A 26,943-nucleotide genomic window follows, 5' to 3' on the forward strand; every position below is an offset into this window, starting at 1 on the left:
AAGAGTTTACACATCCCAATTGTGTGTCTCATTGTACATTCTATGATTAAAACTGTTATCTAAAGTTTTATTCAAGCAAATTGGTAGTAGGAAAAAGACCTAGACTGCAGCAAGAACACAGAGTCTATACTGAGGTCTATAGTGACACAGACCTTTGTCACTTTTAACAATGTGAGCTTGGGCAAGTCACTTAACTTCTCTAAGCCTGTTTTCTCATCTGTGATTTGGGAATAATCATAGTATCTTCTTTGAGTTTTAAGTAAAAGACATGGTTGGGTGGCTAGAGTCATGCCTGAGACATAGATGGTATTCAGGTGCTACTAACTAGATAGCCAAAGAAGAACTGGCCATCAGCTTTTAATGTATTGGTCTCAGTCAGTGAAAGTGGCCAGGCAACCCTGGTCCTTATATTGCAAAGGCCAATATTGCCATGCTTTGTGCAAGTCCAGCTGGCTTTGCAGTTGACTGAGAGCATCCTCATGAGCTGGAGCTTCCTGAGAAACACCATCAATGCCATTTCCTAAACTCTCATTGTACCTGGTCAAGGAGACTGATCAGTGAGACCCAGAGGTCAGCAGCTTTGGCAATATAGGTCAGCGCTTATTGGCATTTGCACCATTTCCAATTCCAATAGAAACAGCTGAGCAAGCAACTTGTGCATTATACAGGCAGACAATGAGGCTCTGAACTCACCTGAGGTCACAGGACTGTGCAGATTCACACCTAAGACTCACTTCCAGATCCCCCTGATAACAAAGCCTAGACTTCCTCATCACCATTCACACACACATAACACAGATACACACAGACCTCTGAGCCTTGGATGCCACCAGAGGACAGCTGAGCACACAATTGTCAAGTCCACAGTGGGAGTGGGAAGGCCTTGATTTCCCTCCATTTTGTCTTTGTGCTATAACAAAGGGATATGCTCCCTCCTGTTAGCAATCAGAGACCCAAATGCCCTCTGTCCATTAAGGGAAGTGGCCATCATCCTGTTACCCCTAGTGTTATGGAACTAAAGCTGTCAGTCTGGGCCAGAGAGGAGGACAGGGCTCTGTGAAACCAGCCCTCAGGGATAACAGCAGCTGACAAAAGAAGCTTCAAATCCTACAGGAAGGGAGCAGCCTTAGCCAAGAACGCAGGCTACAAAAGAATCTTCAGCTTCTCTTTATTTTAACTGATCTGAGACTAAGTTACTAAAAGTTATAATTTACAAATTTAAAAAATTAAAACAAAACCAAAAGAAATAGCTAACATGTGTTATGCATTAGATTTATTGTGCTGAAACATATGCAGTTCTTTAAATTCCTCATAACAACCCAATTATCTGAGAGTGATTTTTATGGCTCCAGTTTCCAGAGTGATTCATGAGTAAGAGATGCATCCTATATTTAGGGTCTTTTGCCAGGAAGTGGGGAGCATTCCAAAGGATGGAACCCCAGAGGCCTGGGCGTTAGGGGCTAGAGCCAAAAGTGAGGCGCATACTCGGTGCCTGCTTGTGAGAAAGATCAGCTGGGGTGTCTGGTTGGGGCTTGAGAAAAGCCCAAGAGCCTAGCAGAAGGAGGACCCTGTGGACCATTGAGACAGGGTCTGTAACCCTCGGACTCCCAATTCCTAGACCAGCATTTTTTATTTCCACCTGGGCTTGCATCCCTGCTGTGAAATACCTTGAATTTATCTTGATGATTCCTGTTAAAATCACAGGTCTCTGACAGAGTCTTGGTTTTTAGCTGAACTGACACCTAATAAAATACTTGATTTTAAAAATTTTAAGTTGACACATAATAAATTTATATATTTATGTAATAGACTGTGATATTTCAACATATGCATACAGTCTCCAATGGTCAAATCAGGGTAATCCCATATATAGCATCTCCAACATTTATCATTTCTTTGCTGATCCCATACTTGCGGAATCAATGGTCTACACCAGAGTTCAGCAAGGTTTTTTTTTTTGTTGTTGTTTATTTGTTAAAGGGCTGAAGAGCAAATATTTTTGCTATCTTTTAGGCTTTGCAGACTGAGTGGCAAAATTGAAAATATCATATAAACATATAACCAGTTAAAATGCAGAATTCATTCTTAGCTATCAGGTATATAGAACAGGAGTTTGGCTTGTGAACTATACTCACCTGACACCTGGTCTTAACTCTAGAGCAATTCCTGGTCTTGGTCCCAATGGACCTGTTGCCCCACACCTGTTTTCTTGCTTTTCCTGAAGTCCTGGCTCCCTAATAGTCTAATCAAGGAAGTGTACCTTAGCTTCATGCTACTGGTGGGGTTGATGAGTGTCCAGTACAAGCCATGATATGTAGAGAGCATGGCAGAGATGCCACCAAGGAAAGGAAACATTTTCTGTAACTGGCCCCAAATCTCGGGAGCTCAGGGGCACCCTGGTCACTATGAATTTAATATTCCACATTGATGGAAATTGAACATTTGTTTGATTTTTCCAGAACTAAATAACATTAAAAGTTATCTGTGCAGAGTTGTTTTCTTTGAGAATGAGGATTTAAAAAAAAAAAAAAAAAAGTAATGATGATAGTCAAGACATCCAAATGAATGTAATTTGTTTTTTTTTTTTTTAAGTTGTTGGTGGACCTATTTATTTATTTATTTATTTATTGTGCTGCTGAGAATCAAACCCAGTGCCTCATACATGCTAGGCAAGTGTTCCACCACTGAGCTATAACCCCAGCCCTGTAATTTGTTTTTAAAGCATGTAATTCTTTGCATAGCTCAGATAACACAATAGTGAAAGTGCAGGCAGCAGGATTATTTCATGTTTATCAGGAGTCACCCATCAGAGTATTTCATGTTCTACAGGACTGTTGTGTTCACAGGCCTACAAGTCTTCAAGCACCCACTTTGGTCCCTGCTAATTACAAATAAGTGAGGAAAGTACAAGTCTCCTACATAAAGTAAGCACACCTCAATGCTTCCCCAGGATGAGGCTGAGTTATCTTTCCACTCACATCCTGTCAGGGATCTGTAAAGAACCCCCTGTCACATTCCAGTTAAAAAGAAAGCCAGACAAGAATATGGGGGAAAAGGCACACTCATACATTTCTGGTGGGACTGCAAATTAATCCGTGCAACCAATTTGGAAAGCAGTATGGAGTATTCCTTGGAAAACTTGGAATGGAGCCACCATTTGACCCAGCTATCCCACTTCTCGGTTTATACCCAAAGGACTTAAAAACAGCATACCACAGGAACCAGCCACATCAATGTTTATAGCAGCATGATTCATAATAGCTAAATTGTGGAAGCAACATAGATGCCTTTCAGTAGATGAATGAATAAAGAAATTGCGGTATATATACACGATAGAATTACTCAGCATTAAAAAAGAATAAAATCATGGCACTTGCAGGTAAATGGATGGAGTTGGAGAATATCAGGCTAAGTGAAGTAAGCCAATCCCAAAAAGAGAAGTGTCAAATGTTTTTTCTGATATGTGGATGCTGACCCATAATGGGGATGGGGATGCATGGGAGGAATGGAGAGACTTTAGATAGGGCAAAGGGAAGGAAGAGGAAGGGAGGTGGCATGGGGGTAGGAAAGATGGTGGAATGAGATAGACATCATTACCCCAAGTATAAGTATGAAGACATAAATGGTATGACTCTACCTTGTGAACAACCAGTCATGAAAATTTGTGCTCTATATGTATCCTATGAATTGAAATACATTCTGCTGTCATATATAACAAATTAGAATACATAAATAAATTTAAAGTAAAAAAATTAAAAGAGAGAGAACACCAGAGGAATGAGAAGTTGTGCAAAAAAATAAAAAATAAAAAAATAAAAACGATTCCAAAGTCCTACTAGTTTAATCAAACTTTATCCCAGCTCAGTTCATGTGTCAAAGGGAAACACACACCCAACTAAATCTCAGCTCTGCAACTCATCAAGACTTGGAAGAACTGAATTCACATCAATTTTCTGGCATGGTTTCCACACATGCAAAATAAAATAATAATAGGAAGCAGTGCCTGGGGGAGGGAGACTCTGATTTTAATGTAATTCTTTATCTTAATATGTATTCAAAAATACTAATTTTCCATTTTGGTTGTGGTCTTTTTAAAATCAATTTATACAAGTTTTACAAGAGTGAATGTTAAAATACTAAGCAAATATAATAGAGCTGGAGAGCGGATTTTTATATGTTAATATCTAGGAAGGGAGAATATAAATGACCTTGGTTTAGGAAACCCAGGACTAGATGACCTTTACCTAATGCCCACGTCTGAAATTCCATGGTTATTGTTTACTCATGTGTAAATAAACTAAAATATTATAAGGTCTTTATAGCAAATAACAGGACTTAGACAAAAAATAAAAAGTGAACATGACAGAACCGGATGCTGTGCGGGGACCTGCTGGGAAGCAGCAGGGGGAGTGTCACTGCATCTCACCTCCTCCCTGCAGTTACCCAGCGCTCAGTGGTCTCCAGCAAGTTCTAAAAGGGCCGTCAGCAGCTTCCCCACCAGGTCAGTCTGCGTGAAGCTTTTAACACTTTCCCACTGTCAAAGCCTTCCATATCATGCTTCATGAGATGGGAACAAAGTGAATACCACAAGTAGCTATCCATATATGTCCCTCTACTTATCGAGGGGAAAAACAGAAAAGAAAGAGAGTACCCACGGCATGCCAGCACCTGCGCTTTGTATTCTAGAGTCAGAATCCAGTCTTTGGTACTAGTTCTTGGTTCTACAAATGGGTACACAATGTTGGGAGACTGTGTCAGTGGATAGTTAGAGCTAAGACCAAAGAAATGACACTCCCAGGATTGTCATGCAAAGTGGTGACCCTGCCAATTATTAGCCATTCTTCTCTAATTAAGGTCCATAATCTCTCTTCTAAAAGCCTCAGGAACTATAATGTTTTGGAATTCAGAACTTCTGTGATTATAAAAATAACATAGAAAGTCAAAGATGGTTTCCTGAGATTGTAGAAAAGGGAAGACAGGGAGTTGTTTACTGGGTACAGTTTCTAGTTTACAAAAGTAAAAGAGTTTTGGAGATAGCTTGCACAACAATGTGACTGTGGTTATCACCACTGAGATTCACACTTAAAAACAGCCAAGATGGCAAATTCTATTAACATATGTTTTTTGCCACAATTTTAAAAAATTCATTAGTATTCTTCTGAAATCAAACCCTTACATAATTCTGCAGAAAAATGTACAACCAGTCTTACTAACTGGGATAAATAAAAACATCAAAACCAGCTTCACATCAATCCCAGTCATATTTTGCCACCAAATGAGTTTGCCAAATACTTGCTTGTAGTCAGACTTTTGGTCTTCAAGGGGCTCTGGAATTTGGGATTGGAGCTCAGAAACTGTGAATCTGTACCTCCCTCTGACCCAGCCCACTTCACCTTTGTGTGACATTTTCATTATCCACAGTAGGCAGAGGAGAAAACACAAAGAGGAAGTAACAGGAGTAGGAAAGCAGTCACTTACCAAGGTCAGCCTGCTAGTCTGGGTTCAAATGAGCCTGAGTCTCCCACAAAGACTTTGCCTTGAACCCAGGTTAGAGTGGACACAGACATGCTCACACAGCCATGGAATGCTCAAGAGGTCTCTGTGGTTTGAAGAAAGAATCCCAGAGGATTCATCCCAACATGAGTGCCAGTGGAAGGTGTGTGGGAAGGGGCCACCTGAAGGTGGGATGATGGACCGGCTGTCTCCTCAGCCCCTGGCAGTGTCATTCTCCAGCAAGGATTGTGTGTAGGAAAACTCACTGCTTTGACCCCATAACAAATGTCCTTTGATCTGCCATTACTCAAGGTTAAAGAATAGACCATTTTCAAGCAGGTGGTCTTTGGCCCCCTTCTCTCCAAGACTGACAGCAGCTTTTGACTGGGCTTTTCCCCAGAGATGAAGGTATGCAAATGAAGTGTCTATTCCTTCTGCATGTGCCCAAGAGATCCAAGGGCAAAGGAGACCCAATAAGGAAAAAACTTCTGGCTCTCAGCTCTCATGTCTTCAGTCATCTGCTCTGTGCTTTGGTGAGGAATGGCCCTGAGTTGCGGACAGTATGTCAAAAGCTGTCTTCATACCTGATGTATGCCATTTTTCACGTCAGGCACTGACCTGGCTGAGGAAGGATGGAGCCAGTCCTCAGGACCTCTGTGCTGCTGACCCCTCTGGGAAGAAGTGCTCAAGGGCAAAGGCAGAAGCTCCAGAGGAGCTGGTGATGAGGGCTGGCTCCCAGCCAAATGTCTTTTGAGGGGATGGAGTGGGGACGAGGTGGCATCAGACCATGAGCTCCTTCCTTTCTGCTGTTCTCCAGGAGTGTGGTGGGATGGGTGGCGAGGTGCTGGTCAGCTGCTGGTGGGTTGACACTGGCACTATTCTTAGCACAACTTCTCTAAGGAAAAGTTGTTTTTTTTCCTAAAGGATTTGGACGGTCCCTTCCCAGTTAGATTAAACAAAGAATTCCTCTTTCAACTGAGAGAATACATCAGGATCTCAACATGGTATATATTAAAAGAACAGAAAGAAGTTCCATAAACCACCAAGTCATCACAGCTGAGCAAACCTTTGCCTCCTGCAGCCAACAGTGTATGGGTGTTTAAATATGCATGCACACCCCACACCCCCCCACACACACATGCTGTGCACACACATAAGCACACACATGCAAAAATATGACCACATGCATAAGCACACACTCATAAACACACACAAACATACTCATAAACATGCATGGGCAAACATACACCACACACAGAAATAAACACACATACATAAATACACACACCACACATGTAAACACACACCAAACGCATAAGCACACACACAAACATCCGTACACACCACTGGGGCTTAATTTAGTTAAAATAGTATTAAAATGACAACCCCACTGTATCTGACTACTCAAAAACCTATACAAAGTCTTTTTAACCAAATAACCAGATTTCAAGAGAAATTGAGAGAGAGAGAGAGAGAGAGAGAGAGAGAGAGAGAGAGTGAGTGTGTGTGTGTGTGTGTGTAACAATCTGACTCCAAGATAAAGGTCAGTATCCTAGATAAGTCAGTTTCCACTCTGGCTGCAATGTCGTGACCCTCTCCTCCACACCAAGTATCAGGGCTCTGGGGTCCAGACTCAGGCTCTGAAACAGCCACCTCCTCCCTTTGATGCTCTGACCCATGATGACAGACCAGACACACCCACTAACTAGTGACCCTGAGGCTCTGCTGCCTCCACTTGAGGTCCTGGTTGTTTCTTCTGGGTCGGGGACACAGTGCAGGGAGCAGCAGCCTGTGCTCAACAGTCTTGGGTCCAAATGTTTGGGATGGGGCCAGGGTGCAAAGGGAGCAGAAGGCCAGGGAAATAAGAGCACCTGGGAATCAGACATAGGGCTCCTGGAAACACGGGTGAGGTCTCTGCCTTTAGGTAAAGATGTCTTAAGAGCATTAGCACGTACAATCCCACGTGACAGTTTTTAAACCACACTGGTATGACTGAAGGACGTCAAGACTGTTTCTAGGTACTGCAGAGTACAAATAGAAAGAGACTCACAACTTAAATGAGTTAAGAGAATTCACAAAGATCGTCCAAACCCTTCCACAGAATGAGGAGGAAATGGAGACAGGGACGCTTGCCCAAGTTGGGAGTGACAGAGATGGCACGAGACACTGTTCTCCTGATTTCTAGTCCATTTCTCTCTCAACTCCACCGTGGATAAAGGAAAATTTTAAATTCACGTGCCTATATAAGACAGACTAAAAATAATGGTTACATAATTAGAATTGCTTTCCATCTACAGCTAATTACGTAGCAATCTCAGGCATATTATTGATACCTGTCATCACTTAAATTTTTGGCAAGTAAAGTAACTCTAATCCCAGGCCAGCTTCTTAAGCTGTAGAACACGGTACAAAATGAAAATGCCCCTGGACTGTCTGCTCTCCTCTCGAAAGAGAGGCCACTCCTTGGCTTGCAGAAACCTGCCTCTCTCTGTTCCTCACAAGTTCTCTGTTCCTCGAATGTTCCTCCAGCAAACATTTACCCCTAACGCATATGACAGTGTCCAGATTTCCTCCTCTTAGAAGGTCACGATCACAAAGGATGAGGCTTCCCCTTCATGACTGCATTTTAATTTAATTATCTTTTTAAGGACTCTATCTTCAAATATAGTCATATTCTAAGGTTCTGGGGGTTAAGATTTTAACATATGAATTTGGGGGAGGCACAGTTCAGCTCCTAATAGTCATTATTCCTCAAATCCTGTAAATTCCATAGAAGTGAGCTCAGGAAAAATGACTCCCAAAGAATCTATGCCTCCTTTTAAAAGGCTTACTACAGGAGGCCATCCTCAACCCTCCTGGTGTGTCAGGTTCCTCTGTATACACCCACAGCATGTCACAACGTTCATAGATATGATTTTTATAATTTTAAAGTTCTTTTCCCAGTAGACAGCAAGTTCATGAGGGTAAGTTCCAACTTGACATATTTAAAGCTATGTCCCTTGGTTTCTGGCCCATAGAAAGCACCAAGTTAACATTTCTTGAAGGAAGGGAAGGTCAATCTACCATACACAAACCAATGTAAACAAAATTCTAGAACCTTCTAATCTTGGCCCCATTGGCCCAGAAACGACCCTAGGGATCCACTTCTCTGATTTTGCAAGAGAAGATTAAAGGATAAGGTACACTGATAATTTCCTCAAATATTTGATTTTAGATCTAACAAGTAAACTTTTTTCCCCATAAAGAAACAATTTTATGGTTATTTATGAGATTTCCAGCTGCTGCACAGGAATGGGATGTGTGGGGGTGGAAATATTTTCCAAATACTGACATAAATCAAGCTGTGTGACAAAAACACAAACATTAATTGCTACCATGAAAACACACTGTCCTTGCCTCCAAGACTCAAAGTGATCTTGCAGTGCTTAGTCCCATGTCCAGGTAAGACCAGTGTCCACTTACATTTGTAGCATCCCATTGCAAATCATTCAATCAACAAATATTAACCTGGACTTCATACTTAGAATATGAAGATGAGTCTAATAGCATTATGTTAAAATCTTTAAAAAAAAAAGAAATTAAGTCATATTAATAAAGGTCATACTGTGAAATTCCTGGAAACTTTCTATGTATCAAATAAAATTAAGGGAAGTGCCAGATTTGGGGGTAAAATAATTGCAATATCTTCTTTCTTGAAGTGTACTTCAAAGTAAGAATGCTTTACACATGGTAAAGATGATTTTTTAAATATAATCACAGTGATTCACAAAGCATCAATTGACCTAAGCATAAAGTGTACTTTAATGTTGGCCAATGACATAACTGCTGTCAGTCAGTTCCATCATCTCTGCAGGGTAACATGACAGTGCAATTATCTGGAACAGCAAGACCATGTACAATTCACTCTACCAAGATTTTCAAATTCCAAATGCCACATATTGTTTCACAAGCATGGTGGAGATTCTTGACTATCTAGCTATCATTTAAGCATTATTCTCTTAGGAAGAGGGATAGTCCCAAACAACTCACACTTCCTCAATATCTGGAAAAGCCACATTTCTTTTTCCTTTCAGTCAGTGCTGGACTAGAAGCCAGTGTACACTAGCTTCATCTTCTTGGCTACCACTCCCGCCTCAGTGTCCTGTCAGTGAGCCACTGAGTTCCTAGTTCCTGCTTTGCAATGCTGTACAATATTGGGTTGGAGGGAGCCTCTACTCAACAGGCTTGTGATCAGACTTATGTTCAAGGAATAAGAAAAGAAGAAATATAAGGCAGTAAAAAGCCTGAGCTACCATGGAATCCTGGCTTTCTCTGACACAAACTAACTTGATTCCATTGAAAATCCACTGCCTTCCCTAAGGGACAACCACTTCTTTGGTGGAGAAAGACGTCACTAGGTGCTCTGAAAGGTCCTTCCAGCACAGCAGATCAATTCTGACACTGGTTCTGGGAAAGTAGAAGAGAGTGTCTTCCAGGAAATGTGTAGAAAAATGCACAACAAATAGCTCACTGGCAGGTTGGATGAGCCACCGAAAGTTCTGTAGAAGTGCAAAGTCATAAGATTGGCCTAGAAGCACAATAAGAACTAGTACGACAAGCACAGTAATTGTGGTGTTGTGTGTGAGCTCATGGGGACTGTGGCATTTATGAACCCCACTCTTTCTCTATTCATCCCTTTTTTTTTAATGACTAAATATTAGCTAGCCCCAATCCATTTCTAATCATCTTACCTCAACAGGACAGTTACAGGAGAGAGCTGTGTTTAAGAAGGATGGATGAGGAATTAATGCAATTCACGGAGCAACTGTGTAGTCAAATTCTCCCCCAGACTTAGTAACAGTCACATTGGCAACCTACACCTGAGATTTCCTCTAAAAGGTATTGAATCACATGCACAACATGCTCTCCATCACCCCAACGTGTAATATGAATTGGGCAACAATCCAGGTGACAGTGGCAGTGACAGAGAGTCCTAAAATTCCCATGGAGATTATTATCTGGATTGGTTCCTTTGGCAATGAGGGCAGCAGGTGATGAATCTCTTCTTCAAGCACTTGCTAGATGATTTGTACAGGAAATCCTTTAATTTAAAAGGTAGTTAACATCACTTGCTAATGAATGATAACTGTGTGATTAGGTGCCCAGAAAACACTACAGACATTAGAGACTCAAGTTTCTTATTGCGTACACACACTGCTAAGGTTATAGAAGAAACTCCCAGAAAAGTTGCTATTGAGTGTAGGGAAAGTGGGTGACATTGGTCTGTAGAGCAGTCACTTGTCCCCTTGTCCATCCCTTCTCCTGTTTGCAATGTCATCCTGGCTCCCTCACTCCTCTATCATCTCCCTCCCTGTTTTCCCTTTGAAGTCCGTGTTCCAAATTTTTAAGAAATAAAGGGATGTTACTTTATTTCTCTTGTTAACTGTCATTCTGGCATTGTTTACTTTTCCTTCTGAAGAAAGGAAATATGGAATACTTAAGGAAATGTCTCAATTTCCCATAGCCCTTTATTCATAGCTTACTATTTCCTGCACATTAAAGAGAATGTGGGTTTCCAAGGAAATAACTTGGGTCAGTTTATCTCTGAAAGCTCCGTTAACCTCTTAGGACAAGACAGAGAAGGGCGGAACAGAATATATCCAGGGCACAAGGGCAGAGGACAGAGCTCAACAAACACCGGGCAGAACACAACACAACACAGACAGAAGCAGCTCTGCAGAATTCATTATCTAATAATGTGTTGACATGTTTTTCATTGTTCCTCCATTCATCATTGTCAGTATCATCAAACATTTAAATCTGCTTTCCACATGCAGGTGTGATAAGCTGTCTGGTAATATTACCCACTAATGTATTTAATGCTGTTAACATTGATTATGGAGTCTTTAAGCTAGATTTCCTCTAAATGTTCAGAAAAGTTGTATTTTTAAAACCAATATACTATTATGAATGTCTTATATGAGTCTCACCATCTAATGGAAAAAGGATATAGGAAAGCCTTTTTCCTGCTTCCCATTAACAATATAAAGAAACTTGAGCATAGAGAAATGAAATAATTTATACAAGGCTCATACTTTCTGGCAGCAGAATAGAGAGCAGGTAATGGGCTTAAATAAAAAGAGGTCAATCAAAAGAGCCAACTCTTCAACCTGTGAAGATGTTTAAGTCACAATACCCTTTAATCCGCAGGCTGGCTCCTTTGTCTCTTGAACTCTCTGCCTCCGGTAAACGATGTGTGGGTAGGCACCCTCAGCCACTGGATGCTTTTTAACAGGCTCAATGAAAAAGTCTCCATGTGGTAGATGGAAAAATCCAGTCTGAAAATATATTCAATAAGAAGATTTAATTGAGTCAATTCTAGGCAAAGAAAATTAGTATATTAGGACAGGAAGAACAGGCAAGGCCCACAGTGGTATCAAATAATTTCAATAAAATAGCTGAAAACAGACTGCATGCAGTGCTGAGATTTGGTTCCATTTTGACCGTGAATCAGAGGCCAGGCACAGGAGGAGAATGTGGGCCTGTCACTAATGAGACTCATTTGTTCCATGGAAACAAAGTGGAAGTCCAGGACTCCTCAGAGATGGCTGGACCTGGGGTCCCTTTTTGTACTGTTATCAACCCAATACTGATGTCTTTGAAGAAAAAAATCAACAACAAAACCATCAAGAAAAAGGACTAATTGGGATTTCTTTAGACTTGAATTTGGGACCCTGGTTGTGCAAAAGAAACAGATGGGACTTCATTTGAGGAAAGAGTTAACAATTTTGTGGATTATGAAGGAGAATGTCTGAGAGCCAAATATTTTCCTGCAAATGGCTCCCATCCATCTACACTCCTTCACAGGCTAAGCCTGTGTACACAGAAATCTCTTCAGCCTCAATATTTCTCAGAAGCTGAATGAGACCTGGGAGAGCTGGCGACCTGCCAGTACAGGGCATGCAGGAGACCTGCTCATGTGCAAGTGGGGCTGCTGACCCAGGACCCCACATGTGCTGAGGAGAAGGGAACCGGCAGGAAAAGACACTGCTGTTGGGGGAAGAGTCTGTGTGTGTGTTGGGGGGGGCATTTCCCAGCTGAGCTCTGCACCTCCTCCCTCTTCTAACACACAAAGAGTTCTGTACATCTGGTGCCCAGGTGGCCCTGGTTTATTGGTCTTTTCTCAGCATTCAGGAGCCAGGTCATGCTGGAAGAAATCATCTGTGGTTAGATTACAAAGAAACCCTGGCTCCACACTTTCCCTGAAGCACACGGCCCAAGAAAATCACCTTCCTCTGTTACCAGGTCTGGCTCTGAGTAAAAGGAGGCACTTCCCAGCCCAGTTTTTCATGCAATCTGTTCACTTCTCATATACCCCCCCAAAAAAGTGAAATTGAGAAAGTATGAATTCACTGAGGACTTGTACTCTGTATTCAGAAGAACCCAGGCAGAATGAGATCTCCTCTATTGTCTACTCTTCTCCTTTCCAGTATCCACGAGTCTTAACAAACTGTTAACTCTCTTTTGGAAATAAAACAACCTAACTGTTTAAATAACTTATAAATATCTGTGAATGCTTTCTAAGGCAAGCCTCTAAAAGTTGTTTTAAAGAAATTTTATTTTGTATCATATTGAGAGATATACAAATCATAACTGTAAATACTCATAAGTCTTTCATGAAGGGAACATGAATGTGAAGAAACAGTACATTACACGAGGTACCATAGTGCACACATGTGATCCCAGCAACTCAGGAGGCTGAAGCAGGATGATTGCAAGTTTGAGACCAGCCTAAGCAACTTAGTAAGACCGTATCTCAAAACTGAAAAAAAAAAAAAGGAACTGAGAGTGTAGCTCAGTACCCGAGTTCAACTCTCTGTCCCCCTGTCAAAAAAGAAAAAGAAATGGAACATCACCAGTAACGAACTGACTCTATGTTCTTCTTCCCAAATAAAAATATTCCCCAAGATTAACTATTACCCTGATTTCTAATAAAAATATATTAGAATATATTCTTATTTTTTATAAGATGCATTATTTGATGCAAAAGAAAAAAGTCTACTAATTCATTTCAAGTGTGGAGGACTAGCCAATGGAAAGGATCTTGTTATGGTGCTTAGCTTTCTCAAGGCCTATTAAATCACTCTTGAAATTGCTTCAGTAGATAAATGGCAAACCCAGGTGTAGGACAGTGCAGAGGTGCCCTTGTGCATGTCAGTTGGCATCTGATCACCACTGCTCCCTCCTAAGGAAGGGTGAGGAGGGACTGTCACATATTCCTCAGGACACTCTCAAGACTGAGAATAAATGCCCACAATCCCTCTTCCCTCCCCTCAACTTGTATCAAAGTGTTAGTCATCTTAATTTCTCTGACATTAAACTTCAGTTAGTAACAGTGATTTGGGGCTCAGGGAGAGACTAGCAATGTCTTAGAAGAAATTACTGAATAGGATGCTTTAAAGTCACAGAGCCTAGAAAAAAGGTGACCTAATCTATGCTGTTGTGCCTTCAGGAGTACCACAAGTAAAACCTAGCAGGCTGAAGGTTAAGAACTCGTGGTATTATAGAACTAGTGGTATATATATGTGAACGACACCCCTTGGAATTGCACAGTGGAATTATGTTACCAAACTCATCACTCTGTCCAAGAAAGGAATTCCTTTTTATTTGAAAATATCATAAATTACCACATCAATTTTTTTGACTCCCATAGAGATAAGAATGTGATTGACATTCTGATAATCAAGAACTGAAATGAAAAAAAGTGGGGGGGATTGGGATAAGAAAGTACCTAAATTACTATGGTCTGGTATTATGGTATATGGAGCACTAGAAAGGTAACACCTGTCCCCCCATTATATAGATAGAAAAGGGAATACAAGAGCATACCCCAAACCCTTGCTTCTGGAGTATCAGTCTGCATTATTCCATGGCCAGCCTGTGCCAACAGCTCTGAACCCTACCCTCAAGATTCATAGCCTGGCCAGGAAGATAGGCCAATGTTCTTGAAGACAGTGGGAAGGGAATAGCAAAGCCCTAGCATTTTCAAGTTGAAAAGGGTTCAATGTTCTTAGCCCACAGACCAGCCCATTGCCACTGGCAGTGCTTGGACAAGCAAGGACAGCCCTTGCTTCAGTGTTATGGACTCCAGTGCTGTGGCTCCCAGGAGGTGGAAGCCAGTGGAAGAGACTAGTTTCAGAGAGCAAAGAAGATTGAATTTCTAAAGTCTCCAAAACACTTGGCTCAGTTCTAAAGCCATGCAAGCCTTCCAGAATGATTAACTTTCTTGTTGCTGGTTTGTACAATGCAAACAACTTTTCCTCATTTAATAAGTATCCAGGACCACAAGCCAGTTAAAAATAGAAGTCTCTGGATTACACATACCTTGGAAGATGGAGAGGTGGTAGAAGTAGTGATGCCATCACTGGAAAGATTCCTCTAGTGTGCTCCACTGCCTACTGAGATGCCAAGAGCTCCCTCCTGGCCTCCATGGAGCCCAAGAGGAGAATGACTGGTAATGCCACTGAGTTCAGGAGGTACTGCCTGTGAATCTTGGCAGCCCTAGTGACACATGTAGTTTGAAGAGATATGGACTGAAGTCAGAAAGGTTCTCTCCATTGTACCCATTTGGCAGTTACCACGAGCCAGGCAGGTGTTAGAGATATGGCAATATAGAAGATGGTTCCTGTGTACTGGAATGATACTGTTGACAGCACTTACTGTAATGGTAAAGATGTTCTGTCTGCACTGTCTGGTTCAGTGGCTGCCAGCCCCATGTGACTATTGAGCACTTGAGATGTGGTTAGTGCAACAGAGGAACTGAATTTTTTATTTCATTTAACTTTATTTTCTTAAATTTAAATAGCTGCAGGCAGTTAGATTTCTTATTTCTAGAAACTGGCTGACTAGGGATGGGGAAAGATCCATAAGCATATTCAAAGTATGGTGATGAGTGTTGTAATCAAAGAAAGATTTGAGCACTTGCCTTAAAAAAAGAAATAACAGCGAAAATGTGACTATAACAATTTAATTTTCATGAGCAATCAGAAACCAGAGTGGGAACACCAATGCACCGTAGGCAGACTTCAGAGAATTCATAGAAGCAACTATATATATATATATATATATATATATATATATATGCAACATTTGCCAAAATTAAAATGAGTGTCCGGAAATAAACTTACCAGTGCAAAGACTGTGTGAGGAAGCTGCCACTGTCCTGAAGCCTGAAAAGGAGGCACAAATATCCCAGCAGAAGAGTGGAACTGGGGTTGTGGCCATAAAGAAATGGATACTAAGCTCGACTTCTCCAGGGAGCTGTCCCTGAGAGCCTGGAACGTTAACCTACATGCCCTCACACCTCTCAGCTGCTCTTCAGAGAAGCCTGATGCAACCCTGTTACACAAGACCACTCCCAATGCACTGGCTGCAGGTCCTACTGAATTCAGAGTCTGAAAATGTAGGGGAAAATATTTTTGAAAAAATGGACAAAATGAGTTCCAAAGGATATAAAATCAAGTTATGGCAGGGTTTATTAGAAACAGCATGAGCTGTGTGATCTTGGTCACACTACTTAACCCAGGAGCCCACCCAGTTTTCTCACCTATAAAATGGGGCAAAACCTATGTTAACTTGTGACTTTCAGAGATGCTATATGTAAAATCCCTACCAGAGGCCTTGGTATATGATAGGTACTCAATAAATGTGTGATAGTCCATTTGATCACAGCATCACCCACAAGAAACAAGTAGAAAATGGTGTTTGAAAGCAAGTACTCCAGGTCCAGTTGCTCCATTTGTCTCTTAGTTGCAAGTGACTTAACTTCTTGGGCCTCAGTTTCCTCATCTGGTAAATACAGTAGTTACAGTAATTTATTAGAGATTTTCATGTGGATTAAGTCAGTTTATACAAAGTGCTGGATGAGTGTCAGCACCTAGTGCCTAGTAAGCATTAGCTGTTAGCTATTATGACAGTCAAAGGGACTTTCTCCAGATTGTGGGCCTGAAGTTAAGGGCTTCTGCGAACACTCACAGAGGCCCTTTTAAAAGCTACCACCTGCCGCACTGATAAACCTCATTCTTTGCTTCCACAGATCGAGAGGTGCTGTCCTCCAGCCAGAAGGGAGGGATGTCAAGGAGTGGTAGTGACCATGAGTCATCTCTGGGCTGGAAGATGGAGCCCATACCCTAACAGCTGGCCTCTCCATATGAGTGGAAGCATTGCTCCTTCAGTGGAAATCTGAAGGGAAGTTGAAATCAGGCAGGTGATGGAATCAGCTGTTCTCAGAGCAAGAGAGATGATGTGTTTGCCTGAGGGCTTCAGAGAGGGATGACTATTTGTGCAAGGGGGTGGAGGGACCCCACAAATGTAAGCTGAAATTGCCAGACGTCAGGATCTTTAAGATTCTGAGCAGAAGAACGGAGAGATGAGAGCCCATGGATACTGTAGGCAGAAGGGTGGAGAGAAGGAAGCAGGAAGGAACTGTTCAAATCAATGTTTTCAGGAGTACTTGTCAGGTCTGAGCTGAGAGAGCCAGGAGGTAGGGCCTCACGTATGAGACAGACTCAAATACGCTCAGATCAAGGTCCAGATTCAGACAGTGGTGGAATGAGCAAGAGGATGTGTAGGCCCTCATAGCCTATATCCAAGACTTAGGGCAGAATCACTTCCTCCCCTCGCTCCTTACAGCTGCAGAAGTAACTTCCTTCTATGAAGTGTGTGGGTCTCACTAGTGAGCAGGGAATGGGTGAGAATCCTTCACCTCTATGCAGAGCTCTCCTTAGCTGACACCAAGCAGGTCCAACAGATACCATGCTAACTAGTGGGTAATTAGTGGTGACTGGGTGTACAGGAAGTTATCTGGAAAAATCTGAGAGGTGACAGAATTGACAGATTTCTTTCTTTTTTTTTAAATTTTTTTTCTTTTTTCTTTTGATAGTCTCAGGGCTAAAAGCCAAGATCAAGGCTTCTAATCAAACCTCCAACAAAGTACAAACATCTTCTCAGCCTGAGAGTTTGGCTTTTGGTGCACCTTTCAGGAAAAGTCAATCAGAATTAGCAAACTGGGATTTCCTCAAATGAATTAAACCAACTTCTTCAGTTGATTTAATATACAAGTCTGTAAGTCACTCAGGGATGCCAAGTCCTGCCTCCTTATTTTCCTGCTAGAAACAGAATCTATAGCAGTTTGTTTTCCTTCAGTGGAAAACGCCAGATTGGAGACAAGACCTGAGTTCAACACCGAGTTCCAGCACTAGCAAGCGATGCAGCTTCGTACAAGTAATTTGGTCTTTCTATGTCTCAGTTTCCTCACCTATAAAATGGTGATGACAACATGTTTTTCTGGTGAGGAGTAATATTAAGAACTGGATGAGGTAATACGCAACAATGACCCCAAGCCAAAAACAAACAAACAAAAAACGAGAACTTACCCCCCAAAAATCTTTCTGTACAAACTTCTCACACTGATAGAATCTTCCCTATTAATAATCATTTCATCATCTTGCAGTATGGTTAGCACAGTTGTTTATTTTTGGAAACACGTTTTTTATTTATTCTGGAAAAAAATTTGCTCATATAAGGATACGGAAGTTGCTTCTTAATTATCTTTGTTTTTCATGTGAGAATACTTAGGACTGAGTGCATTTATTCTCTTCTAATTCCTAAGATTTATTCCCATAGTTCACTAATTATTGTTTTGAGAAGCAAGAGCAGAATCTTAGGGCAGAATCAGGCCATTAAAGTGTATCTTCAGAAATCAAAATTGCAACTACCAAAAAAAAAAAAAAGAAAGCATCAAATTCACTCAATAGTCCAGAGGCTCACTAATTTTAGTGTGCAAAAGAGTTATATGGAGAGCTTATTAAAACATTTATGCTCAAGAGCTTTGCCCAGAGATTCAGTAAGTCTGGTATAATGTCGTAGAATCTGCATTTAATAAGTATCCTGGAGTTTCAGAAACCAATAATCCACATATCACACTTTGAAAAACACTGCACTCCTCCATCATGTGGTGCTTTGTGGTTTTTATCTCCCTAACCTTCCAGTTGGGAAAACACTAAAGATACAAGAAATAGTAGTAACAGCCCCATGTCAGCCCTTAATTTACCTCAATTTAAATACATTTTAACTGTGATGATGGCTACAGGTTGTAAAGAATATGAGGTTGGCAGACAACGTACAAAACATCTTGGCAAGTTGGTGCAATTAAAATGTAACCACCCCAAAATGTTTAAAAACATTCCATAAATAGATAGTTTAGTTGAATGAATATTTCAGATTTGAAATTTAAAATAAATGTGAAAATGGGCAGTCTGAAAAATGCCGGACTGACACAAAACTCTTCTTGAAAATTAAGAAAGGAATTTTCATTACATTTCAAACTGTATTCCCACATGAGCCAATAAAACAAGGAGCATCAGCTAAGAGGCAACCAAAATCTCAGCCAAATCTACCTCTCTCTAACAGCACCATACAAAACGATCTAATCTTGAGCAAAAAGAGGGATGTTAGGGAATTGGGGTCATTTCTGACTATACCTCCTTTTCCCAATAGCCTATGGAAAGAATTTTCTTCCTCTCAGAATTTCTCAATGTCCTTGCTTAAAAACAGGAAAATCCCTCTAAGTAGCAATCTGTGTACCTGTGTTTGCCATATCTTACCAGAAAATGAGAAGTCCAACAAAAGGAGGAAGAAAAAAAAAATGCTAGCACATTGTAAACCCAGGAAACATGTTATTAGGGAGAACAACAGGAGAGAACTGGCTTCCAGAAGTGAAAGCACTTTCCCCGGTGGGGAACAGAAAACCATTATGGTGGATTTAGCCCCAGGACACAGTACTGTTTCTTCGTGATGCCTTAGAAGGTCATCATTTTCAAACCAGAAACCACCCTCCACTCTGAGGACACAAAGCCGTTTTTGGGTTGGGCAGAACATGACCCTGGCTCTGTCCCCTCCCTGGTGGGTAAGGATCCTTTATGGAGTTGGTATGGCAAACATTTGGCCTAATAAGAAGGATTTATTTTACCAGGTTCCACAAAAGAATCTGTGGATTGAGGAATTGAGTCTTAGAATTGGGAAAAATAATATTGAACATGAAAGGTCTTTGTGCTCCTTGAAGTTTAATGGAGTTTATTTTCTTAAACAAGGTCCAAACTTGACCAGAGTTCTTCATTAGAGTTCAACTCCCTGCCATTCTTAGTATTCACTCTGCATCCTGGTGCCATTTTGGATATGAACAGATCACAGCAAAACCAGACCATGAAAAGAGTCCAGTCCCTCTGCAAACGGGATAGCTTTTTGTGCCTGAACCTCAAATTGCAGGAAAAAAGTTAATTTAAAAGGTACATATATGAGTGATGGTTGTTCTTTTCCCAATATTTTATCTTGAAAAATTTCAAAAGTACAGAAAATTCAAATAGTACAGTAGATATCTATATGCCCCCAGTCAGATATATCAGTATATATTGTCTGAATACTGTTCCTACATTTACAATATTAAGACAATATTATATTCAATAGTTTGCCACTTTTTTCTATATATATATATATATATATATATATGTATGTATATATATATGTGTGTGTGTGTGTATATATATATATACACACACACACTGAACCACATGAAGGAAATCTGCCAATATTGTGGCAATTAAGCCTGAAATACTTCAGTATTCATGTCCTAAGCAGATATTCTCTATTACCTCACTTAAGAAAATTAGTAATCATTCCACTATGCAAGTAACTTAAATTCGTCCTACATTCAAATTCCTTAAATTGTCTCCAGAACATCAATTTAGCTATTTATTTTTTGTTCCTCCCTTTGTTTCTAATTCAGAATCTAATCAAGCTTAATATACTGCCTTTTGCATTTATATAACAATTTCCTACATACTTAAGCACATGATTTAAAATGTGAAATATTTCTCAAAAGCCAGTTATCAAAAACAATGGTCCTTTGCTCTATTCCTCCCAATCCAAATAAGTAATACTGCTGATTTTTTTAACCTTATTCTGGAAGTTGTCTCCATATTTCTAAATAACATACTACCCTTCCATCATCAGTTTTAGACACATCTAAAATGCTGTGCCTGCTCTCAGAGAGGAGGATTTAAGTCCCTTCCACAACCACCCCTTTCTCTCCCAATATCATTACTTCAGTCAAACCAATTTGTAGGACTGCATTCACATGTCTTAATATTGTAAATGCAGGAATAGTATTCAGACAATATGTGCTGATACATGACTGGTCTGTATCTACTGTGTTACTCAGCTTTTCATTGCTGGAACCAAAATACCTGACAAGTAACAACTTAGTGGATAAAAAGTTTACTTTGGCTGGTGATTTCAATGATTTAGTCCTCGATGGGCTGATTCCATTGCTCTGTACCCATGGAGAGACAAAACATCATGGCGGAAGGGTGTGATAAAAGAGCACTGCTCATCTCATGGTAGCCACGAACTAGAGAGAGGGGTAAGGAGCCACAAGAAAGATGAACTCTTTCAGGACACTCCTCAGTTACCCACCTCCTCCAGCCTGGCCCCACCTGCCTCCACTTACCACCCAGATTTCAGTTCTCACAATCCAATCATTTCACCTCTGAACCCTCCTGCATTAACATAAGGCCTTTTGGGGGACACCTCATATCCCAACTACAACATTCCACCCCTGGCCCTGAAAAACTCATCTTACAATACAAAATGCATTTAGTTCATTTCCTAAAGTACTATAATCTTATGATTCTAGTATTGCCCCAAAGTCCAAGTCTAAAGTCCTCTGAGATTCAAGGCAAACTCTTGGCTATGAGCTCCTATAAAAACCAAAAGCAAGTTACAGGTGGAGAGCTGATGAGCCCCAGTCATCAGCTAATCCTGTGGTGTCAGCAAAAGCCAAGCCTGGGAAACATTCCTTACCAAAGGCTAGGATACTAACAACCTTGACTCTTGGCTCTGATGCCTAATAGTTACCAGACGTCCTAGGACAAGGGGTTTCCTGGGTAAAGCAGAATGAATGTTTTTAGCACTGCAATATTTAGGAGAACTACAAAAAATGTTTCTAGCTTTTAGTGCACAAAGAAGCCTCTGATAACTTACAAGTCTGGAACAATCTACAATGCCTTATAGCTTAGCTTCCTGATTAAGACCCTCTATAAAAAAAACTTGTAGAGCTACTTCTGGATCTGGGTTCTTCCATCAGAGTGCAGTGTTCCACCTGGCCCCAGATTTTTGTGAAAATTTCTCTGTGTCTTCTTTGTTTCTGTGTTTTTCTTCATCTCCTGCAGCCCCTACTCAAGAATCCTTTGTTGATGCTGTGCGGGTCACAGCAGTTGAATATATCCAATATACAATGGCACAGAGTTAACATTTTGATTCCAAAGGAAGGAATAGGGGTATATAAGGGATGGGATGAAAACAAGACTGAAATTCAGTCAGGACGATGGGTCCTGTAACTCCAACTATATCATCTAGGACACATGGTAGCACTCGAACATCTGAATGTCCCTGGCAGCCCTTCCCCTATGGCCTTGCAGTTGCAATGCACATGGGGCTTCCCTGCAGTCATGGCTGCAGTGGTTTCTGAGTGTCTGGGTGAATCATTTTAAGGGCTGCACACAAGTATAAGCATTTCTGAAGTCGTTTCCTCAGTAAGTAGATCAAGATGGATGTATCTGCCTTGTTGGATCTTCTGGAGTGTCCTGTGTATATACAACACCTGGATGCTTCTGCAAGTCTTGCCTTTCCAACACATTTTGCAAATAATGTTTGCTGGGGATCATAGGTTTCTGGAATGGACTCAGATGTCCTGAGTGCAGGACTCTGTTGGCTCCAGTGTTGAGGAGCTTCCAGTAACATCCTCTTGGTCAGGCTTCTGGATGTCATCAAGCAGATGCCTTAGAAATCTAGCCCTGGTGGGGGTAGTAGGACCAACTGCACAAATGCATTAAGGGTTCAGGTATCACTGTGGCTACGTATACGGAAAGATCTAAAGAGCTCCAGGTGTGGACAGTAGCCTTCCAGGCAAGTCTGGAACCCTCCAGTGAGGGTGGGTAGACTGAAAAGGCAATTTTAGTAAATAAAGGTTGTAATGACTATTAAAAAAAAGAAAAGGAAAGCAGGGTGCCCAGTGATGTCTTCTCAAAAAAAAGAAAAAAGAAAAAATTCCTTTTACATCAGGAGCCTGCAATGGGCGTGGTCTGAGATTCCCCTTGAAGCATCTTTACTATTGTCTCTGCAAAGTTCTTAGCTTGTCTTTAGAGCAGTCATCTCTTTTAACAATTACACTTGCTTTAGCCCCAGTTTTGCATGCACTTTTCTGGTCAAAATGTAAATTTTTAAAATCTTTTAGCTCTGGTTTTTTTTGTTGTTGTTGTTTTTGTTTGTTTGTTTGTTTGTTTGTTTTTGCTTCAATTCTCACAGTAAACCTGGGTAAAAGCTGACAATATTCACATCACAGACTGCATGGTGTGCTGCCTTGAAATCTCTGCCAGATTAATTAGCCCGTCACCTTTGAATTCAACCTCACACAAAAGGTTGTCAACAAAGAACTTGTAGATAAGTTCTTTGCCAAAATATATTACAAGTGGCCTCTAGTCCAATTCTCAATAGAGTCCTCATTTTCCTCCGAAACCTCCAGAGCACAGTATTTATTGTCTGCAATCTGTTCTTCTCAGCTCCCACCAAAATTGGCCATTTGAACCCAGCCTAACTCCATCTTAAGATTGGGAGTCATCTTGTCACAAAGTCATGAAAAGTTAATTTCGGTTTTTGCCGCAGTCTGGCTGGGCACAAATCACGAGCCACTCACAGCTTTGTAGATTCAAACAGCAATTCTTTATTCCCGAACTCACACCGGCCTTCTACAAACACGTTCTGGGGAAATCCACGTTCTCTGCCCAAATCCACACCACCACTGGGCTTCTGTCTCCCAAAAATACTGTCTGAATCCCGTGAGAACTCAAGAGGAACTCAGGCAGCAGGATACGCCCTATTCCCAGCAGGAATAACCTTCCTAAACCGGGAACGCCCTAAACCCGGATCCGCCCTGGTCCTTGAGCAAGGTCACTGCAAAATGTCCTATTTCCTTGAGTCCTTCCACTAAGCAACATGGGGTACGCTGGCAAGGAAATTGTCATACCTACTTGGCTAATGGCTCCCAGCAGGTTTTACTATAAATTACTGTGATTTCTAAACTTACTTAGAATGCCTGCCCATGCTTTGAACTCACCCATGCCTGGTTTCCCCTGACCAGAAAACAACCCTCTCTGAAACCTTACTGGCATCTCATAAATTCTGGCTTTCTCTGACCAAACAACCCTCTGTGAAACCCTAATGGTGCCTCATAAATTCTGATGTTGGGCTCTAAATTTACTACCTAAGTGCTGAACCATTTAGATCATTAACCTACTACCTGCCTTTGTATTATGCTTATCAATATCCTGTTATCTGTAAGTTCTCAAGACACCCCCCTTTTGCAACTTTTTGTGCTATAAAACTACCCTCCTAGAGAGCTGAGGGACTGTTCTCCAAGGATTTCCAGAGAGACAGTCCCGGCTGATTGGAATTACAAGCTTGCTTTAATTTGATTTAAAATTGGAGTCGGTGGTCTTTTCTTTGCATCGTGGTTTAACACATTAAGCTCTCTGCTTATGACATTGTAAAGCTCTTTTTGACCTGCATCATGTCTAAACATGATGGCTAAGAGTTATGTGGTGTCATGGAGGGAATCCTGGAACAGAAAACTGACATTAGGGGAAAACTAGTAAATCCTAGTGCATTGCTTACTTAATGGCAATATGTCAATGTTGTTCCCTTAGTTGCAATAAATTTGCCCCTAATATTATAAAATGTTAGTATAGGAGAAACTGGAAAGCAAGTATACAAGAATTAGGTGTACCATTTTTGCAACATTTTTTTGTAAATTTAAAACTAAATAAAGGTATACTTTTAAAAAGTACAATTTACTCTTTATTAAAATTGATGGAAGGTTAATCCTAGTCAAAATCTGAGAGTGAAAACTTAAATTCTTCCACAGTAAAATCATGGTCAATTTGGTCATGCATAATATCATGTCAGAAAAGTAAGGACACTCTCTACCTTTGGGGATAATGTATATCGAAAGCCTGAGAAATGTATATTTTTGATCCAAAAATTCCACTTGTAATATTCTATCTGAAAGAACTGATCCAAAATAATAAAAACAGTTTGTGTATCAAGATATCCATCATTGCACTATTTATAATGATGAATAACAGGAAACAATCTAAGCAACCAACAACAAGGACTAGGAAATAAATTGCATCACATCTACATAATGGGATATTATACAACAAGCAAAAAATGTCTTAAGTTTTTAATGACATTAAAAAATGTTTATTATATGAGATTAAGAGGAGAAAGAACACACAATTTTATGTTCAACATGATTCCACTTTGTAAAAACGTCAAGGAACTACAGGAAAATGCATATATTAATGATAATAAAGTCCTTATTGAATGGCTGGGTCGTAGTTAATTTTCTCTTCTATATTTTTGTTAAACATTCTGAATTTGTCACATTGGACATGTATTTTTTTAAATAAGAATAAACCCATTTTCAAAACATTTGCTAGTTCTTTGTATGATTACATTATAATCTTCATCTTCCTTTTTGTGCCTATATTTTTCAAATTTCTGCACTTTCATGTGCTATTTTAATAATCAGATAGGCTGTATTAAAATGCTTTATTATGTTCGCATAAATTCAATGGTTAGTATAATAACATATGTTTTAGCTTTAAAAAAAGCAAACATTTTTAAGAATACTGAGTGACATACACAGCTTGAATGTTTGGGAGATATTGCTTTATTTTAATTGAAGTTTTGTCTTTTAATTTTAATTGTCTTTTATTTTTGTTTGTCTTTTATTTTAATTGAAAGAGTTTGTCTAATTACATTATTACCTGGAAGTCCTCAGTGAAGTAACTGAGAGCAGGCAAAGGAGTGAGTAGACGTTAGAGAAAGATAAGGCAGGGGAGAAAAAGAAAGGAAACTACACTTGGAAACAAAAGAAGGAAAAGGAGAAATTAACAGGAAAAAAAAGAAAGAAAATTGAGAGGAAAAATGAAACCGGTGCTTCATCAATCAATAAATACCCACAGGGTTAGAAGTAGGCACTTATTTCATTTAAGGACTTTTTTGGGGGGGTGTAATGGGGCGCAGAGGCTCTTAACCACTGAGTCACGTCCCCAGCCTCTTTTTTACACGTTTTATTTAGAGACAGGTTCTCACCAAGTTGCTTAGGACTTCGCTAGGTTGCTGAGGCTGGCTTTGAACTTGTGATCCTTCTGCCTCAACCTCCTGAGCTGCTGGGATTCCAGGCATGTGCCACTGCATCCAGCTGTTTAAAGACTTTTTAAAGCTGTAGTAAAATGTCCTTGGGGGCAGTCACTTATACATATGCCTGCTGATGAATAAGAGCAAACAAGAGGAGACTCACAAGGTCTCCGCTGTGTCAAAGTGGACTGTACTGTTAATTAACATTGTTCCAGGCCTCCGATTTCAACTCCACCTCCTTTATTCAATCATTCACTGTTCATTTCATAGCCAAAGAAGGAGACTAGATATGTAGATAATTTTTGAAAAGCACATCTCTAAAGCTAGAAGGGTGATTTTTAAAATACAATTACTACATATAAGGAATAATAACACCATTGAAGTTCTGGAGGCTTTAGCGTTACCAAAAATCACTATTTTAAAACCCCTCCTGAACCACAAGGCAAATACTATTCTACAGATGTTTGATTTTCCAGGATATTGATTTTCAATCAGATTTTAATGATGCAGGAAAATTGTATTTTGCATGCTTTATAGTTTTAGGTACATGAAAATACAATATGTAATTATCATACAAAACAGATTTATGCTCATTTTATTGGGTTTATAATTAACTTTACTGTTCCAAATAATTTAAAAGGACTTTATGTTCATGCCTTTTCTTTTACTTCATATTGTGGGCTTTAACTATAATTTATTTGTTCAAATGTTCCATATGGGAAAATGGGCCTCCATTTATTACCATGTTCAGAAACATGATAAGAATCTGCCAGATTGCTATATAGTAAAAAGCACACTGTTAAAAGGAGACAACTTGAAAATAAGACAACATATGTGTGGTAGGCAAAATAATACCACCACTGCAAGATGTCCATGCCTATGATTATCCTAAGTGGAGGAGGCAGAAGAGAACAGAGAGAAGCAGAGTGGTGACCATCTGAGGAAGACTTGGCTCCGTGCCACAAGATTTGAAAAAGGAGAAAGAGGCTATGAGCTACACGATAAAAAAGATTTCTAAAAACTGGAAAAGGCCAGGAAATGGATTATCTTCAAGAGTCTCCAGAAGGAATGCTTTGATTTTGACTCACTGAAATGCATTTGAACTACTGACTTCCAGTAAGTTGGGGTAGTTTTAAATCACAGAGCTTGTGTTCA

At 40.3% G+C, this 26,943-nt stretch overlaps 1 protein-coding gene across 3 annotated transcripts in view; it reads right to left on the minus strand.

Moving 5' to 3' along the window:
• The window catches only part of Adamts12 (ADAM metallopeptidase with thrombospondin type 1 motif 12), a 306,637-nt gene that overhangs the window by 183,876 nt on the left and 95,818 nt on the right, over nt 1–26,943 (minus strand). For 2 of the 3 annotated variants that reach the window (XM_076857358.2, XM_076857359.2), the window contains one exon: nt 11,669–11,810. The exons of the other annotated variant lie outside the window; for it this stretch is intronic. In XM_076857358.2, coding sequence (XP_076713473.2) covers nt 11,669–11,810 — 142 coding nt within the window. The remainder of the gene's footprint in view (nt 1–11,668; nt 11,811–26,943) is intronic. 3 annotated transcript variants of the gene reach the window in all.

The sequence above is a fragment of the Callospermophilus lateralis genome, chromosome 5 (assembly GCF_048772815.1).
Source record: "Callospermophilus lateralis isolate mCalLat2 chromosome 5, mCalLat2.hap1, whole genome shotgun sequence".
Taxonomy (NCBI): Eukaryota; Metazoa; Chordata; class Mammalia; order Rodentia; family Sciuridae; genus Callospermophilus; species Callospermophilus lateralis.